Raw genomic sequence first — 17517 nt, forward strand, 5'->3', positions numbered from 1 at the left:
TCTGGTCCTCTGGGCTTCTCTCCTGTCTACCCCCATACATGATTCTGCCTCCCTTTTCCCCTCTCCATCCCCTCTCCCACCCAAGTTCCTCCCTTCCTCAGCCTCCCATGATACTTTTGTCCCCCCTTCTAAGTGGCTCTGAGTTATTCAGTCCACACTTGGTCTTCCTTCTTGTTAAGCGTCCTACAGTTTGTGAGTTGTCTCATGGGTCTTCTGAACTTTTTGGCTAATATCCACTTGTCAGCAAGTACATACTATGCACTCACTGAACTTTTGGGGTCTGGGTTATCTCACTCAGGATATTCTCTAGTTCCAGCCATTTGCCCACAAAATTCATGATGTTTTAATTTATGATGTTGTTTTTAATAGCTGAGTAGTACTCCATTGTGTAAATGTACCACATTGTCTGAATCCATTCTTCTGTTGAGGGACATCTGGGTTGTTTCTAGCTTCTGGCTATGACAAATAAGGCGCTATGAACATAGTGGAGCATGTGTCCTTGCAGGTAGATCTATTTCCAATTTTCTGAGGAACCTCCAGATTGATTTCCAGAGTGGTTGTACCAGTTTGCAATCCCACCAGCAATGGAGGAGTGATCCTCTTTCTCCACATTCTTGTCATCATGTACAATCTATGTAGTTCTTGATCTTAGCCGTTCTGATTGGTCAAAGTGGAATCTCAGGATCACTGATTTGTGTTTCCCTGTTGACTAAGGATGTTGAACATTTCTTTAAGTGCTTTTCAGCCATTCGAGATTCCTCTGTTGAAAATTCTGTTTAGCTCTGTACCCCATTTTTTAAAAATTGGGTTATTTGGTTTTCTGGAGTCTGACTTCTTGAGTTCTTTGTATATTTTGGATATTAGCTTGAAAGACCCCCGCAAGGGGACCCTCACCCAAGTCCGGGCCTGCACACCCCAAGGACACACGAGAGACCTTCTTGTTGCAATTGCAGAGGAGGTTTAATGACGAGGGCCCTCGGGCCGGAACATATCTCACACAGGAGATAGAGGTTCCGACCCAGAACCCAGGAAACTTGGGATATTTATGGGTAGTGGTTAGGGAGAGCAGGAAAATTTGGCGCGGTTACATATGATTGGATATTTCAAACATCAGCAACTTGCAGAACTGGCAGAACTTGCAGAACCTCGGACCTCCCAGAAAGGGAGGGAGAGAGAAGTAAACACCAGATAGCCCATTACTCACTTGGGCTTGTTTGGACTTGTCTGGGCACGCCCTTGCATGCCTTTATTTTTGGTCACCCTGCCCCTGCAGGGACTTAATATTTTATTATGACTATATTTAACAAATTGTTAGTGGTCTTTGCTGACCATGAATTTTTTGTTATTGTTTCAATGCTGCTTTCAAATTTTATTTTCACAAGCTCTCTACAGATGTAGGGTTAATGAAGATCTTTTCCAATCTGTTGCTGTTTTGTCCTATTGACAGTGTCCTTTGCCTTACAGAAGCTTTTCAGTTTCATGAGGTCCCATTTGTCAACTGTTGATCTTAGAACCTGAGCCATTGGAGTTCTGTTTGGGAAGTTTTTCCCTGTACCAATGCATTTGAGGCTTTTTCCCACTTTCTCTTCTGTTAAATTCACTGTATCTTGTTTTATGTTGAGATCCTTGATCCACTTGAACTTGAGCTTTATCCAAGGTGATAAATATGGATCAATTTGGATTCTTCTACATGCAGACTGCCAGTTAAACAAGCACCATTTGTTGAAGATACTTTCTTTTTTCCACTGTATGGCTTTGGTTTCTTCGTCAAAGATCAAGTGTCCATGGGTGTGTGGGTTTGTTCCTGGGTCAGGTCTGTTCCACTGGTCTACTTGTCTGTCTCGGTACCAATACCATGCAGTTTTTGTCACTATTGCTTGAGGTCAGAGATAGTGACTCCCCCAGAAGTTCTTTTATTATTAGGAATTGTTTTTGCTATCCTGGGGTTTTTTGTTTGTTTGTTTGTTTTACCATATGAAGTAGAGAATCGCTCTTTCCATGCTTGTGAAGAATTGTGTTGGAATTTTGATGGTGATTGAGTTGAATCTATAGATTGCTTTTGATAAATGGCCATTTTTACTATGCTAATCCTACTGATCCATGAGCATGGGAGATCTGCCCATCTTCTGAGGTCTTCTTTGATTTCTTTCTTCAGAGACTTGAATTCTGTTCCGCGCGCCTCTCGTGTCCCCTTTTCACCCGTGGAAGAGAAACACGAGAGGCAGAATTCGGGTATCACCACAGCGAGGCTTTAATCTGTATCAGCAGACGTGAAAGATCTCGGAAGGGGCAAAGACAGGAAGAGGCACAGCTTAAATACACCCTAGAGTGACGTGTTCACTTCTGATTGGCTGTTCACTCATCACCCCATATTACGCCCCGGGATGGGCAGTGACTTTGGCGCGCTTTTGCCTTTTTGCACCTGCGCAGTTAATTGTTTACTACTGGGAGGACAAGATGCCCGCGCCATCTTGGAATGGCGCATTATACCACCGCTAACAGCGGCTTCCTACAGAATTCTTGTCATATAGATCCTTCACTTGTTTGGTTAGAGTTACACCCAGATATTTTATATTACTTGTGACTATTGTGAAGGGTGTTGTTTCCCTGTTTTCTTTTTCAGCCCATTTGTCCTTTGTATAATGTAAAGCTACTGCTTTGAGTTGATTTTATATCAAGCTATTTGCTGAAGTTATTTACCAGCTGTAGAAGTTTTCTGGTAGAATTTTTGGGGTTGCTTATTTATACTATCATATCATCATATCTTAAAATAGCAATACCTTGACTACTTCCTTTCCAATTTGTATCCCCTTGATCTCTTTTTGTTGTCTAATTGCTCTGGCTAGAACTTCAAGAGAGTAGGTAGCCTTGTCTTATCCCTGATTTTAGTGGGATTGCTTCAAGTTTCTCTCCATTTAATTTGATATTGGCTGTTGGTTTGCTGTATATTGCTTTTATTATGTTTAGGTATGGGCCTTGAATTCCTGATCTGTCCAAAACTTTTAACATGAAGCGGCACTGGATTTTGTCAAATGCTTTTTCAGCATCTAATAAGATAATCGTGTGATTTTTTTTTTTGAGTTTGTTTATATGGTGAATTACATTGATAGATTTTCATATATTGAATCATCCTTGCATGCCTGGGATGAAGCCTACTTGATCATAATGAATGATGGTTTGGATGTGTTCTTGGATTCAATTTGCTAGAATTTTATTGAGTATTTTTGCATAGATATTCATAAGTGAAATTGATACATAATCCTTCTGTTTATATTTTGTGAAATAGTTTGAGAAGTATTGGTATTAGCTTTCTTTGAAGTTAAGGTAAAATTCTGTACTAAAACCATCTGGCCCTGTGCTTTTTTTTGGTTGAGAGGTTGTTAATGATTGCTTCTATTTCCTTAGAAGATATGAGACTCTTTTGTTTACTTGATCTTGGTTTAACTTTGGTATGTGGTATCTGTCTAGAAAATCATCCATTTCATTTAGATTTTCCAGTTTTTTATAGGCTTTTGTAGTTAAGAGCTGATGATTTTTTTAATTTCCTTAGTGTCTGTGTCCCAAAATCATTTCTGATTTTGTTGATTTGGATACTGTCTCTGTCGTTTAGTTAGTTGGCTAGGGGTTTATCTATCTTGTTGATTTTCTCAAAGAACCAGCTCTTGGTTTTTTGTTGATTCTTTGTATCATTCTCTTTGTTCCCAATTGGTTGTTTCAGCCCTGAGTTTGATTATTTCCTACTGCCTACTCATCTTGGGTGTGCTTGCTTCTTTTTGTTCTAGAGCTTTCAGGTATTCTGTTAAGTTGCTAGTGTAGGATCTCTCCAATTTTTCTATGGAGGTACTTAGTGCTACAAATTTTTCTCTTAGCACTTCTTTAATTGTGTCCCATAAGTTTGGGTATGCTGTGTCTTTGTTTTCATTGAATTCTATAAAGCCTTTAATTTAATTCTTTGTGGGTTTTTTTTTTTTTTAAGATTTTATTTATTTTATGTAGGTGAGTACACTGTAGCTGTCTTCAGACACACCAGAAGAGGGCATCAGATCCCATTATAGATGGTTGTGAGCCACCATGTGGTTGCTGGGAATTGAACTCAGGACTTTTGGAAGAGCAGTCAGTGCTCTTAGCCACTGAGCCATCTCTCCAGCCCAATTTCATTCTTTATTTCTTCCCCGACCAAGTTATCAATGAGTACAGAGTTGTTCAGTTTACATGTGTATGTGGGGTTTCTGTTGTTTTTTGTTGTTATTGAAGTCTAGCCTTAGTCCCTGGTGATCTGATAGGATGCATGGGTTATTTCAATCTTCTGGTATCCATTGAGGCTTGTTTTGTGTCCGATTATATGCTCAATTTTGGAGAAGGTACCATGAGGTGCTGAGAAGAAGGTATATTCTCTTCCTTTGGGGTGAAATGCACTATAGATATCTGCTAAATCCATTTGACTCATAACTTCTATTAGTTTCACTGTGTTTAGTTTCTGTTTCCATGATCTGTCCATTGATGAGAGAGGGGTGTTGAAGTCTCCCACTACTATTGGGTGGGGTTCAATGTGTGTTTTGAGCTTTAGTAAAGTTTCTTTTATGAATGTAGGTGCCCTTACATTTGGGACATAGATGTTTAGAATTGAGACTTTATCTTGGTGGATTTTTTCTTTTGTGAGTCTCAAGTGTTCTTTCTCATCTCTTTTAATAACTTTTGATTAAAAGCCTATTTTAATGGATATTAGAATGGCTACTGCAGCTTGTTTTTTGGGATCATTTACTTGGAAAACTTTTTTTCAGCCTTTTACTCTCAGGTAGTGTCTATCTTTGTCACTGAGGTGTGTTTCTTGTATGTAGCAACATGCTAGATCATGCTTGCATGTTCAGTCTGTTAGCCTATGTCTTTTTATTGGAAGATTGAGTCCATTAATGTTGAGATATATTAAAGACCAATGATTGTTGGTTCCTGTTATTTTTGTTGTTGGAGGTGATATTTTGTGTGTGTGTGTGCACGTGCACATGCACGCTTTTCTTCTCTTGAGTTTGTTGTGAGAAGATTAATTTCTTGTCTTTTCTTGGGTATAGGTACCCTGCTTACATTGGAATTTTCCTTCTAGTAACCTCTATAGAGTTGAATTGGAAGAAAGATATTATTTAAATGTGGTTTTGTTATAGAATGTCTTGGTTTCCCCATCTATGATAATTGAGAGTTTTGCTGGGTATAGTAGCCTGGGCTAGCATCTGTGTTCTCTTAGGGTCTGCATGAAGTCTGTACAGGATCTTCTGGCTTTTAGTGGCTCTGTTGTTAAGTCTGGTGTGATTCTGATGGGTCTGCCTTTGTATGTTATTACCTGGTCTTTTCCCCTTATCACTTTTAATATTCTCCATCATTCTGTTCATTTAGTGTTTTGATTATTATGTGAATAGAGGATTTTCTTTTCTGGTCCAATCTATTTGGTGTTCTGTAGGCTGCTTGTACTTTTATGGCCATCTCTTGCTTTAGTTAGGTTGGGGAAGTTTATTTCTATGATTTTACAAAATACAAAGTGTAAAAAGTTCCTAACCTAAAACATCCAGGAAATTCAGGACACAATGAAAAGACTGGTGTCTCAACTATTTTAAATGTAGTACTTAAATGCTAGCTTGGTGAAAGGTACTTGCTTTGGGTGCTGGTTTTGTGTGTGGACAGTGTGAATAAATGCTTTCTTTTCTCTTTGCCAGGTCTCTCTATTAGGAGTGTGTGCTGGAAAGCTGACCGTCTTCTAGCAGGAACCCAGGACAGTGAGATATTTGAAGTCATCGTTCGAGAGCGAGACAAGCCAATGCTCATCCTTCAGGGCCACTGTGAGGGGGAACTCTGGGCTCTGGCTTTGCACCCCAAGAAGCCTCTGGCTGTGACAGGCAGTGATGACCGCTCTGTCAGGTGAGGTTCCACTGTACCCTCATGGACTTCCTGGGGGTAGCATTTTGTTGTTGTTCAAATATGTCTGTGATTTAAGGATAAACCACGGCATAGGCACACACACTTTCTGAATGGAAGCTAGGGAGTTTAGCTAGCTGCTAGTTGGCTTCTTACCATGTTGTTGTTGTTATCTTTTTTGGCTCCATCTAAAGTCATGAAAATCTTTTCAAAAGTGAAAATGTGTGCGTACCACTTAGGCTGTTTTCCAGTTGTCTTTTTAGTTCAAGAAAAGAGCCAAACACTGTTCTCTGGTAAGACAAGATTTCTTTCCCATTCATGTACTTGCTTTTCTGTAGGGGGATTGCTCAGCCATTTTGGGATTTAATTAAACTCTCAATCTTCGTGAGACCTTCAGTTCTGATTTTAAAATTGTCTTCAATACATGAGCAAATTATTTCTTTTCTGTAAATTCTGAAATGGGAATTTAGACATTGTCATCAAACAAAGGAGAATGCTAATTTCGGAGACAATGTGTAATTTTGTCAGGACTTGACTGGTTCTTGCTATAGGTCATTTGTTCTTTAAAAGTGCACTATTGGGTAAAATGATCAAATTAAGCAAGCCTCTAGTAGTCTGACAACTGTTACATTCATTTCAAACTGCAGTGTGTTTAATAGCACTCACTCAACAATAACAGAATCCTTTCACAGGGAGGATTGAGTGTGATCACTTCGTCTATTGATGGATTATTGTTTCTGAGCTTTAGAAACTAAAACCATGTAGACTATGCTAAAGGTCCCTGGTTTTTCCCCCACCTCCGCTATAGGTTTATCTAGCTCTCAAAGCATAGGCTGCTCAGTCCTGTGTTTTAGTCCCTATCAAACGTGTAAACCTCATTAATTTCAGACTGGATAGAAATAGCTATAGTTCTTCACAGGCGACATAAATGTTTAGTTGCCATATGCACCTCTTGACTTTTGTTTTCATGTTTTTTCTTTACTCTGAGTGCCTTCAGAGCATCCAAAATGGTGCCCAAAATTAACCAAATTCCTGTGACCAGTTTTTAACCATCCAATGGAAAGGGTTTATCAAAGTCCTTGATTTTTATATTTTTAAAGTTAAGTCTCAGAATCGTAAATGTGGCTGAGGAATTCTGGCTGCAGAATTTGTAGTATTCTCTCCTCAGCAATTAGTTTGGTGAAATGTCTGAGTGTATTTTTGTAGAGCTTTGAAGTAAGAAGGGTAGAAGCTGTTAGGGGAGATATTTAAATCGGCGGCATTCAATCTGGCTTTTCTTAATCAGACGCCATGTTCCTGACTAGCCTAGGCCTGCAGCCATGAGCAGAGGCAGCTTACAGCAGCTGCTCAGCTCAGCCGTCTACTCAGGTGGCCAGAGACACCAGCCCTGCCACCCACGAGACACCAGCATGGGAGATGGCTCTGCCAATCATCCACGCTGTCTCCACAAAGCTGCGCTGTGCCCAGACCATCCTGCCATCCACACGGGCCCAGTAGGAATGAGACTCTAAAGCTTAAATATTAATCAAAGGCTTTATATATTTGGTAATGCTCAATAACAATATGCCCACATAATTATAGATGTTTCCCAATTAATGAACCTTCATAAGTTGTTACTCAGGACTGCTCTCGGTCCATGTGTGGTCGCCTTGCTCCTCCTCTTCCTTTTCTTCTTCCTCTCCTTACTCCTCCCACCTTAGCTCCTCCTACAAGAAGCCGTGCTTTCTTGAGATAAGCTTGGAAGCCATGGGGAGATAGTACAACTGACTAGGGAGTGGTGGTGTTGAAGACCCCCATACTCGGGAGACCCTTCCTCAAGCCTCCGGATTGTGACCACCCAAAAATCACAAGAAACCATACCTGGATGCAATCAGCAGAGGTTTATTAGGGGAGGAGCCGGCGGTCAAAAACGACAAGCTCTTATGCTCCAAGAGCAGGGTTTTTGGCCCTGAGTGATGGGTACCGGGGTCTTTTAAAGAGCAAAACCACAAACCAGGGGAGTGGGGAGGGGGTAAGAGGTTGCCAAGGATACATAACATGAGAATAGTGATACATTCCAAAGAAACCCACCCTAAAAGGTTAATGGCCATGGAAATTACCCAGTACAATCATTTTCTCAAAAATGTGGTTTCACCAAGTCACTGCCCTACCTTGTCATTTATCAACTATTTATTCTCACTAGCTCCAGCTGTAAAGCCATAGTCCTGTCATTGTGTTTTTACCACCTGAATGACTTTCACTCTTTACAGCCAGTTCCTGGAACTGGCCTGGCTTGTTTCAGAGAAAATTTTCCATGTCCCTAAAAGAACTTGAAAGGCATCTATATATGTATATATTCTATAAAAATGATTTTTATAATTTTTCATTCTTCAGTGTCTTCATCCTGCTAAAGGAAAACTTACATTGTTTAAAAATAGCACAAGGCTAAAGACAACAAAGGGTCACAAAAAAATGGATGAGGTATTGAGAGACCATCTGGAGCTTTAGGCTGAAGACTGAAGGCTTCCTGAGGGACCAGTCAGGCACTCACTGTGAAGCTCCTCACCCCTCTGGATGGCTGGGTGCACCTAAAGAAACTGCCACTTAAGACTTATATTTGTTTCAGAACTGCACATTCTTGGTCCTTCTAGTAGACATGTATTGTGTGTGAAAAGACCATCTTAAGAAAGCCTTCACAGAGGCTGGATGCCCCAGTGTGGGGGACTTCGAGGGTAGGGGGATAGAAGTGGGGGGTGGGGGGTGGGAGTGGGGGGTGGGGGTACATCATCATAGAAGCGGGGGGGGGGGGGACGGGATGGGGTGTTCCTGGGTGGGAGGGAAAATGGGGAAAGGGGATAACATCTGAAATGTAAATAAAATATCCAATAAAAAAAAAAGTGGAAAAGAAGAAGAAAGAAAGCCTTCATAGGGCCAGATAGATAACTCAGTGGGTAAAGACATCTGCTGCCAGTCCCGATGACCTGCTCAATGCTTGGAAGTCACATGGTGGAAGGCGAGAATCAATTCAGCATATATCATCACCACCACCACCATCACATCATAGAATAATCTCTTACAGAGATTACAAAGGCCACAGCTACAACTAACACAGAAGCTGTTGTTTGTATATTGTAAATACTTCCTCTGGGTTCACTGAGCTTGGAGTGCCTGGATTATGTGTCTGGAGCTAGGAACCCTATAGTAGTTTTGTCCAAAGCTCTGTGAACTGTGCTTGCCTCCTGGTCTGTATTTCTCCACCAGCAGGTGTCCTTTTTGGCTACCAGCCAAATGAAGCATTGCCCTGTAAATAGTGGCCATCAGTACAGGCCTGGGACTTTCTAATGATAACCATGAGTAAATTCTAGGACATTTCAGATACCTCCTCTCACACCCCAGGGAAGTCAGTAAATGTGATGTGCACTTCTGTCTACATATGCTTAAGTACCAGCTACTTGAAGCTTTCCATGAATGCTTAAGAGAAACTAACAGTGACCACATGTCCTGGCTGCATTTCTGCCAACTTGACACAAGCTAAAGTCATCTGAGAGGAAGGGGCCACAGCTGAGAACATGCCTCCATAAGATCCAGCTATAAGGCATTTTTTGTGTGTGATTTGTGGGGTAGGGCCCAGGCCAAGGAGGGTGCTGCTATCCTTGGGCTGGTGGTCCTGGGTTCTATAAGAAAGCAGGCTGAGCAACAACCTGTGTGAGCAGGCCAGCAAGCAGCCCCCTCCATGGCCTCTGCATCAGCTCCTGCCTCCAGGTTTCTGCCCCACTTAAGTTCCTATCCTCACTCCCTTCAACGATGGACGGTGCTACAGAAATATAAGCTGAATAAACCCTTTCCTCTCCAAGTTTCTTTGGTTGTGGTGTTTCATCACAGCAATAGTAACTCCCGTAATTAAGACACAGCACTAGCCGTTCCTGCCCTTGGAGCATACAGCCATTGGAGTTAACAGCCAGTGGCATAAATACAGGACAATTTCAAATTTTCAAAGAGAAGACATTTTGCAAAGTGGTGTTTATATCTTCTGGTCTGCGGGTCTCAAAATCTTTGCAAATGTAATTTTACCTCATATTTCTTGCTGAGTTTTTCAAACGATGAAAGTGGCCCAAAGATCGACAAAACACTTTCACAGGTTTTCTGACAGGCCACAGGGAAGGGCGTGGGTGTGAGGTTACCGCGTTCTTTACTGTTGTCAGTATGAAGAGCAGGCTTTCCTGCCCAGGGCTGGCAGATGGTGGACAGGTTGGTTTGATCTTTATTCTGCTTTGTTCTTGGTCCTTAGGCTGTGGAGTCTGGCCGACCATGCCTTGATTGCCCGCTGCAATATGGAGGAAGCAGTTCGTAGTGTATCCTTCAGCCCAGATGGATCTCAGTTGGCCCTGGGCATGAAGGATGGTTCTTTCATCGTCCTCCGAGTCAGGTACATTCAGTACTGCAAATGGTACTTTGAGATGTTTCTTTGCTAAAAAATCAAAGATTTTCTGGTCATAAAGTATGTCAGGCTGATAGGAAATCGCTTACCTGTGATTCTGAAATCCAGAACACTGAGAATCCAGATGTCTTTGGTAAATTATTGAGAATCCAGGGACCTGATGTGAGTCTATGGAGTCTTCAGTCTCTTCATAGAAATAATGTATTGTTTGATTTGCTACAAAAAATTACTGTTTTTCATGGAGGATGCTACCCCAGCCAGTACATTTAGAAACTCCTTAACACATGCTCCATGAACCTTTCTAAAATCTAGGTGACCTCCCAAGGACATCTGATCCCAAGAACTTGAAATGGAAAGTTGTGAGCTCTGTAGTTAAGCCAGGAAAAAGGAGGAAGAAATAATAAGGTAGCACCAAACAGCAGTAAATTATTAATAAGTAAAACTTGAATCAGATTCATGTGCATGTAACTGGTACAGAACTGGAGGATTTCTTGCTTGCTGACATCATATACTGTTTATGCTGGACAAAACCCGCCATTTACCTGTGGGATTCCTTTGAATGAACTAGTTTTTCTCTTGAATTACCACTTGTGTAATTACAGGAAAGAGATGCAGCTGTAAATTGAACGCTACATGTACAGTGCTGAGCGCTCTTAAGACAGTTTATTACTCTGAATTCTCATTACCACCCACACACAACTCATTACCAACTTAATGAGCAATGTTTCTGCTCTCTGCTGAGTGATTGATGATTGAGCTAATTACCGACCCTCCTTTTTGATAGAACCCTCAAGTGCAAACAAAAGAAAACTACTTTAGGTTGTTATAGTACAGCATAGTACTCTGATGAATGGCAGCAGGAATGGGGTTATTATAGGAAAGCAAATCCTGTCGCTGATATGTTAGATGCACTGTCTGTTTTAGAGTCGATGACTCCACCTCCACTGGCTCAGGGGACCTGCAATTCATAATCCTGTCTCTAGTTTAGGGGGGAAGTAACCCCAGTGAGCTTTCAGATATGAGCGGAAATTAATCTTAACAGAATTTGACCAATTTTATGCTCTGGTGGCTGACCACACATTCCAAGAATATATGGCAGCACAGATTGCACTTGGTGGATTTTTTTTAAAAAGATGATACAAAGGAGGTTTGGCTGAATTTGAGAGGGGTTTGGAGAAGAGGATGATATAATCAAAATATGCTATGTGTAAGTTTTTCTAAGAATTAATAATTTAAGAAAGAATTTGACCAAAGAAAAGTACAAAATGTTTTAGTGATTTGGCATCTTCATTATGGCCTTTTATGGTGAGATCTGAGAGACTGCATACCATTTTCACATTTCAAAAGCTAGTAATTTTCTTCTTTTTAGGCTTATTCCTGGGCTGGAGGGATGGCTCAGTGTTTAAGAGCACTGTCTGTTCTTCCGAAGGTCCTGAGTTCAATTCCCAGCAACCACATGATGGCTCACAACCACCTATAATGGGATGCTATTCCTCTTGTGTCATGCAGGATATACATGCAAATAGAGTACTAATATATATGAATAAATAAAGACTCATCCTTTTAAAATAACAATAAGTATAATAGTTGTTTAATTTATTTTTCTCCTTGAGACAGGATCTCACTATGTAGCCTTGCCTGGCTTAAATGTAGATGAGCAGGCTTCCAGCTCTCAGATTATACTGCCTCTGCCTCCCAAATGCTGGAATTAAAGGTGTATACCACCATATCAGCTCTTATTTCTAAAGTATAAACAGATTACTTTTATATTATTTTTTATTTTTACTTATTTTTAACTCTAATTTTGATATGTTTTGCCTTTCTCCATGGCATATATTAAGTGACTTTTAAGTCTAATTTTTAAATAAAGATTTCAATAATATATAGTTAAACATGAAAGCAAATATTTGTTGTGTAAAGATTTTTTATAATTATCCCGAGGGCACAAAGTATTATTTCAAATGTTTGTTTTAATTTTTATTAGCAGGATATAAGTCATAAACATGTATCATTTTATGAATATAAATATTTCAGTTCTTGTAGGATTTTTCTCTCTTGTGACACACACCTTTTAAAATAAGTCTTGGGTTTTCTATTTCTTGATTTTCTGCTTGTCACTTTGTATTTCATCCCTACAGAGATATGACAGAAGTGGTCCATATCAAGGACAGGAAGGAAGTCATCCATGAGATGAAATTCTCCCCGGATGGTTCTTACCTTGCAGTGGGATCCAATGATGGCCCTGTAGATGTCTACTCCGTTGGCCAACGCTATAAGAAAATAGGAGAGTGCAACAAGTCCCTTAGTTTCATCACGCACATCGACTGGTCTCTGGATAGTAAATACTTGCAAACCAATGATGGTGCTGGGGAGAGACTGTTCTACAAAATGCCGTGTGAGTCCTAGGTAGATGATTCTGCTTGTGGTAGGTGCTCAAGAAGGCAAACCTGGAACCACACGGAGAGGGGTAGGGAGCGGCCTGTGACCTCAGGGTAAGGAGTGCTCTTAGGGAGACAAGATCCCCAAGTCAGAACCCTCGGAGAAAACGTTAGTGCATCAGGTCACATTAATAATTTACATTAGGAAAACACAAGGAAGACTTAAAGACAAGGCCTGCAGGGGGCAGACATGCCTGCCTTGTTCTAAGGGGTAAAGTGTAAAGGGCAGCACAGAAGGCCCATCTTCATTATTTAGACTGACCAAAGCATGTCAGTGTTACATGGTGAAAGAGGAAGGCGCGCAGAGCTGTTAAGAACATGCGCAGAACTGCTTGCTGCCATTGCAAGAACCAAAACCATAGCAAGTTCCTAAGTGACCACTGAGTGAGGAGGGCCTAAAGTGTGTAGTCACAGACAGTAATGTCACTATGACTAGTCCAACTTGTGTCGATACGGATAGATCGCAAAAGTGCAATGCTGAGCAAATAAATGCAAACGATATGCACAGTGGTCATTTATATAAAGTATTATGATATTAAAACAAGTTCACATATTATAGCTGCTTACATACAGAGAAAAGGGGTTTTAAATGTATGGGAACGCTTAGCATTCAATTCAAGCTACTGGTTGACTCTAAGGAAACAAAAAGAAATTAAATTAAAGATGAGTGTCCAGTGGATTTTAATTGGTTATAATATGTTCTTAAAATTGTGTTGTAAAGATACTGGTGAGGAGACTTATCATGTAAAGGCACTTGCCAAGTAATCCTGGTGTACTGAGTTCAATCCCTGGAACCCACCCACACCCTTCCATACAGGTGAAATGAGAGAACTGACTCCATCAAGTTGTCCTCTGACCTACACACACACACACACACACACACACACACACACACACACGCACACGCACACACGCATGTGCACATACACAATAATAGTAACAAATGATTTTCTATGATAAAGACCAGTAATATTCATTGAAACTCAGTGCTACAAACACTTGCTCCTTATCTGTCATCTTCTGCATAATTGAAATATTTCATCACTTTTAGAAGAAAAAATGACCTGAAATAGTTTTTCCATGGACTTCTGTGTGGAGTCAGTGGCTGCTTCAGTCTGTCCCGACTTTTGCTTTATGTCCTTCTCTTGCTTCCATCTCCTTCCTGCTTTGCCACTTACATTGTTCGTTGACAACTTTCTCAAAGGGCAAATAACTGAATGGCCACTGTACAAAATGCTCGTGCTATTTCTATTAGTGTCTTGCACATGCATCTCACAACAGAGATTCAGACGAAGGGATATGGGTTGTGTGTATGTCCTGAGCAGTCTGCTAGACAGTAGCACATGACTACCAAGCAGTCTTCATGGTTAAGCTTTTTGCATTCACCTTTATAATCTCAAAAAATATTACCTCATCTTTATTTTAATGTTTGCAATTTATACTATAAATTTATAAAATTTATTTTATACGTCCCTTTAAAAGTTAAAATTTTTCATTCCTAAAGTGTTTCTTTCTCATTGTTTTTTTTTTTTCTGTCACACACATTATATATGTGACCATTAGGCAAATGAGTTTCTGCCGAGGCCCAACAGGAACAGGATGGTCTGTGGAGCCACAGGGAACTTGAGACTATCTCTTGGATCAGCTTAGAGTCTTTAGACAAGGGCTGAGGCCTCAGACCTGTGGGGATTGTAGTCCTCGAGGCTGTGAGTAAGTTAGACCCAGGTCTGATTACCAGAGGCTTATTATCTGGTGAGATGTAGTTTTGTAAAGTCCCAGTAAGCACAGTTTTTATTTGTGTCCCACCTTGCAACTTTTATGAGATTTGCCTGTCTTATGTAACAGACATCTAGTGACATTTAGTTTGTTAAGACTAAAATGTCACACATAACATGATGTCCACATTATAATCTTTAATAATTTTAAATCATTATTTATCTATTCTTCTCACACACATACCACACCTGCCAACTACCTACCCTCTTCCCCAATCCACTCCTCCTCCGTTTCCCTTCAGAAAGCAGCAGGCCTCCCAGGGATATCAACCAAACATATCAGGTTGCAGTAAGACCAGGCACCTCCCCTCATGTTGAGGCTGGAAGAAGCAGCCCAGTAGGAGAAAAAGGGTCACAGAAGAGTCACAGATAGTCCCTGCTTAAACTCTCAGGTGTCCCACAAGAACACTAAGCTACACAACTGAAACATGTGCAGAGAATCTAGGTCAGACCCATGCAGGCTCCCTTGATTGTCAGTTCAGTCTCTGTGAGCCCCTGCATTTCTGGTTAGTTGATTTTGTAGGTTTTCTTGTGGTGTCCTTGACCCTTCTGGCTTCTAGAATCCTTCCTCGCCCTCTTTAGCAGGATTCCCCAAGCTCCGCCTAATGTTTGGCTGTGTGTTCCACATCTGCTCCCATCAGCTGCTAGATGAAGCCTCTGATCACGGTTATGTTGGCTTTTTTAATGATTTTTTTAAAAGGAGAGAATAAAGAAAATATAACTCTTAACCTCCAAGAATTATATATTGTCTTGAAATTTGGGAGGGGGTTGTCTTTTTTTTTTTTTTTTTTTTTTTTTTTTTTTGGTTTTTCGAGACGAGGTTTCTCTGTGTAGCCCTGGCTGTCCTGGAACTCACTCTGTAGACCAGGCTGGCCTCGAACTCAGAAATCCGCCTGCCTCTGCCTCCCAAGTGCTGGGATTAAAGGCGTGTGCCACTGGTGCCCGGCTGAAATTTTTATTGAAGTATTACTTATTTGGGAGGCTGAGGCAGAAGGAGTCAATGTTTGGGATCTGTTCTGGCAGTCTGTTGAAGCTCTGCCACAAAACAAAATCTCAGACAGGATAAGGTGTGGGTGACTGGCAGAGCCCTGGCCTGGCCTGTACTTCATACTTTGCTTTTTCATGTGTGGGAACATCTGGAGCACATTTGTCAGTTGGAATGAAATCACATCCTGCTCAGGGATGGGGCTGAAGTTCACTTTATCACTCTGTTACGGGCACTTGGCTTATTTCCAGTGTATTTACTGGTCCAGGTGGTGCAGCTTCTGTTGCCTCTGCAGCCTGCAGCAGTGAGGTCGATTTCTATTCTGAGTCACTTCCTGAGATGTGATCCCTTGAGCAGGAGCTGGTCACAGATAATGCTCCAACTATACCCTCCGTGGTCATTTAAATGCATTCTTTCAGAATATACAGTCCAGAAATTCTGGATATAGTTCAGAATTTTGGAGTGTCATTTTGAAAAAGTATCTGCTCCTTAGTTCTTTATGAGGATATATGCTTAATTGTATTAATTTTGAATTTAAAAATGGCATCTAGTTAAATATTTCCACTCATTTGCTTTTGTGACTTGCTGTATTTTGTGCCATCTGTGAACCTCACTAATCTGCTGGCAGAAATGGGAACTGAGCTATGTGTCTGGGAGCAGCCAGCCCACAGCCATCATTAGGACCATTCTCCCACAACCAGATCCACTTAGCTTACTGTAATCCTGTGGATTCAGTGATTAGGACTTAAGGAATTAAATCCACTTTAAAATTTGCAGAGCCAGAATTTTTGTTTAAAGCGAAAAATCACTTGTAGGGGCCTGGGGAGATGGTTCAGTGATTAAGAGAACTTACTGATCTGGTAGAAGACATGAGTTTGAGTCCCAGTACTGACAGGTGGCTGACATCCTTACTCCAGCTCTGCTAGATCTGATACCTCTGGCCCCAGTGGGCATTGCATTTGCATGTACATACTCACAAACATTATGCAGATCACTTAAATCTTAAAAATAAAAATAAAAAATTTCAAACACCATTTATAGTCTGGCAAGGTGGCACTTTCTGCTGAGACCCATGATCTGAACTCAGTCCCTAGAACCCACACGTTAGAAGGAGGGAATCAAGTCCTGCAAGGTGTCCTCTGTCTGTCTTGAGCATGCATATAACCCACACCAATAAACTAGGAAAACATTTAAGACAAGCAAGGTTTTAAAAGCCTAGCAACATGTTGGTGGCTCAGTGTTGACAACATGTAACTTAGTGAGGTCACACAAATACACTGTAGTAACAACACCTGTACCTTGGAAACTAAGGTCAAGGAGGTATCAATAGTTTGAGACATGACATTTAGCAATGATAATTTCCTGTTCTTTTCACCTCTAAATTTTGAGCTGATGTTTTCTTTAAATTCTTTCCAAAAAAGTAACTAACTGGGTGAAGAGATCAGAACTTGCAGTTTCTCGATGTACATATCAAATGAAGGTTTCAGACAGTAAGAAAAGAAAAATGATTAAAATATACTTCACATGTAAATGTAACATTATATTGACTATTTCAGCAGGGAAGCCTTTAACAAGTAAAGAAGAAATCAAGGGGATTCCCTGGGCCTCCTGGACGTGTGTGAGAGGCCCTGAAGTGAGTGGAATTTGGCCCAAATACACTGAGGTTATTGACATCAATTCAGTGGACGCCAATTATAACAGTTCAGTGTTGGTGTCTGGAGATGATTTTGGACTGGTCAAATTGTTCAAATTTCCTTGTCTCAAAAAAGGTAAGCTGTCTGAGTGTGTGAAGATGCTGTCTGGAACCGATGCTGCTTAGTTAGATAGACTCTCTTCCCCAGACACTTCATTTTCTCATGTCTGCATTTATTCTTCACCTGCTTTAGATAGAACACGCTGCTCAGTCCTCTACTTTTGCTGTCCTATATGGTTTTGCAAAGTTAAGTGAGAATTTGTTAAGAGTTAATATCATGAGATTTCCAAACCTGTGTTTCACATTTC

At 40.8% G+C, this 17517-nt stretch overlaps 1 protein-coding gene across 7 annotated transcripts in view; it reads left to right on the forward strand.

The window, feature by feature from the left end:
- Eml6 (EMAP like 6) overlaps positions 1-17517 on the forward strand; it is a 250107-nt gene that overhangs the window by 134284 nt on the left and 98306 nt on the right. For all 7 annotated transcript variants that reach the window (XR_013111697.1, XM_076937969.1, XM_076937964.1 and 4 more), the window contains exons 8-11: positions 5703-5904; positions 10169-10306; positions 12457-12713; positions 17073-17285. Coding sequence is in view for 6 of the 7 variants with exons in the window: in XM_076937969.1 (XP_076794084.1) it covers positions 5703-5904; positions 10169-10306; positions 12457-12713; positions 17073-17285 (810 nt within the window). In the remaining variant the exon portion in view is untranslated. The remainder of the gene's footprint in view (positions 1-5702; positions 5905-10168; positions 10307-12456; positions 12714-17072; positions 17286-17517) is intronic.

Source organism: Arvicanthis niloticus, chromosome 7, assembly GCF_011762505.2.
Source record: "Arvicanthis niloticus isolate mArvNil1 chromosome 7, mArvNil1.pat.X, whole genome shotgun sequence".
In the NCBI taxonomy this organism is placed as follows: Eukaryota; Metazoa; Chordata; class Mammalia; order Rodentia; family Muridae; genus Arvicanthis; species Arvicanthis niloticus.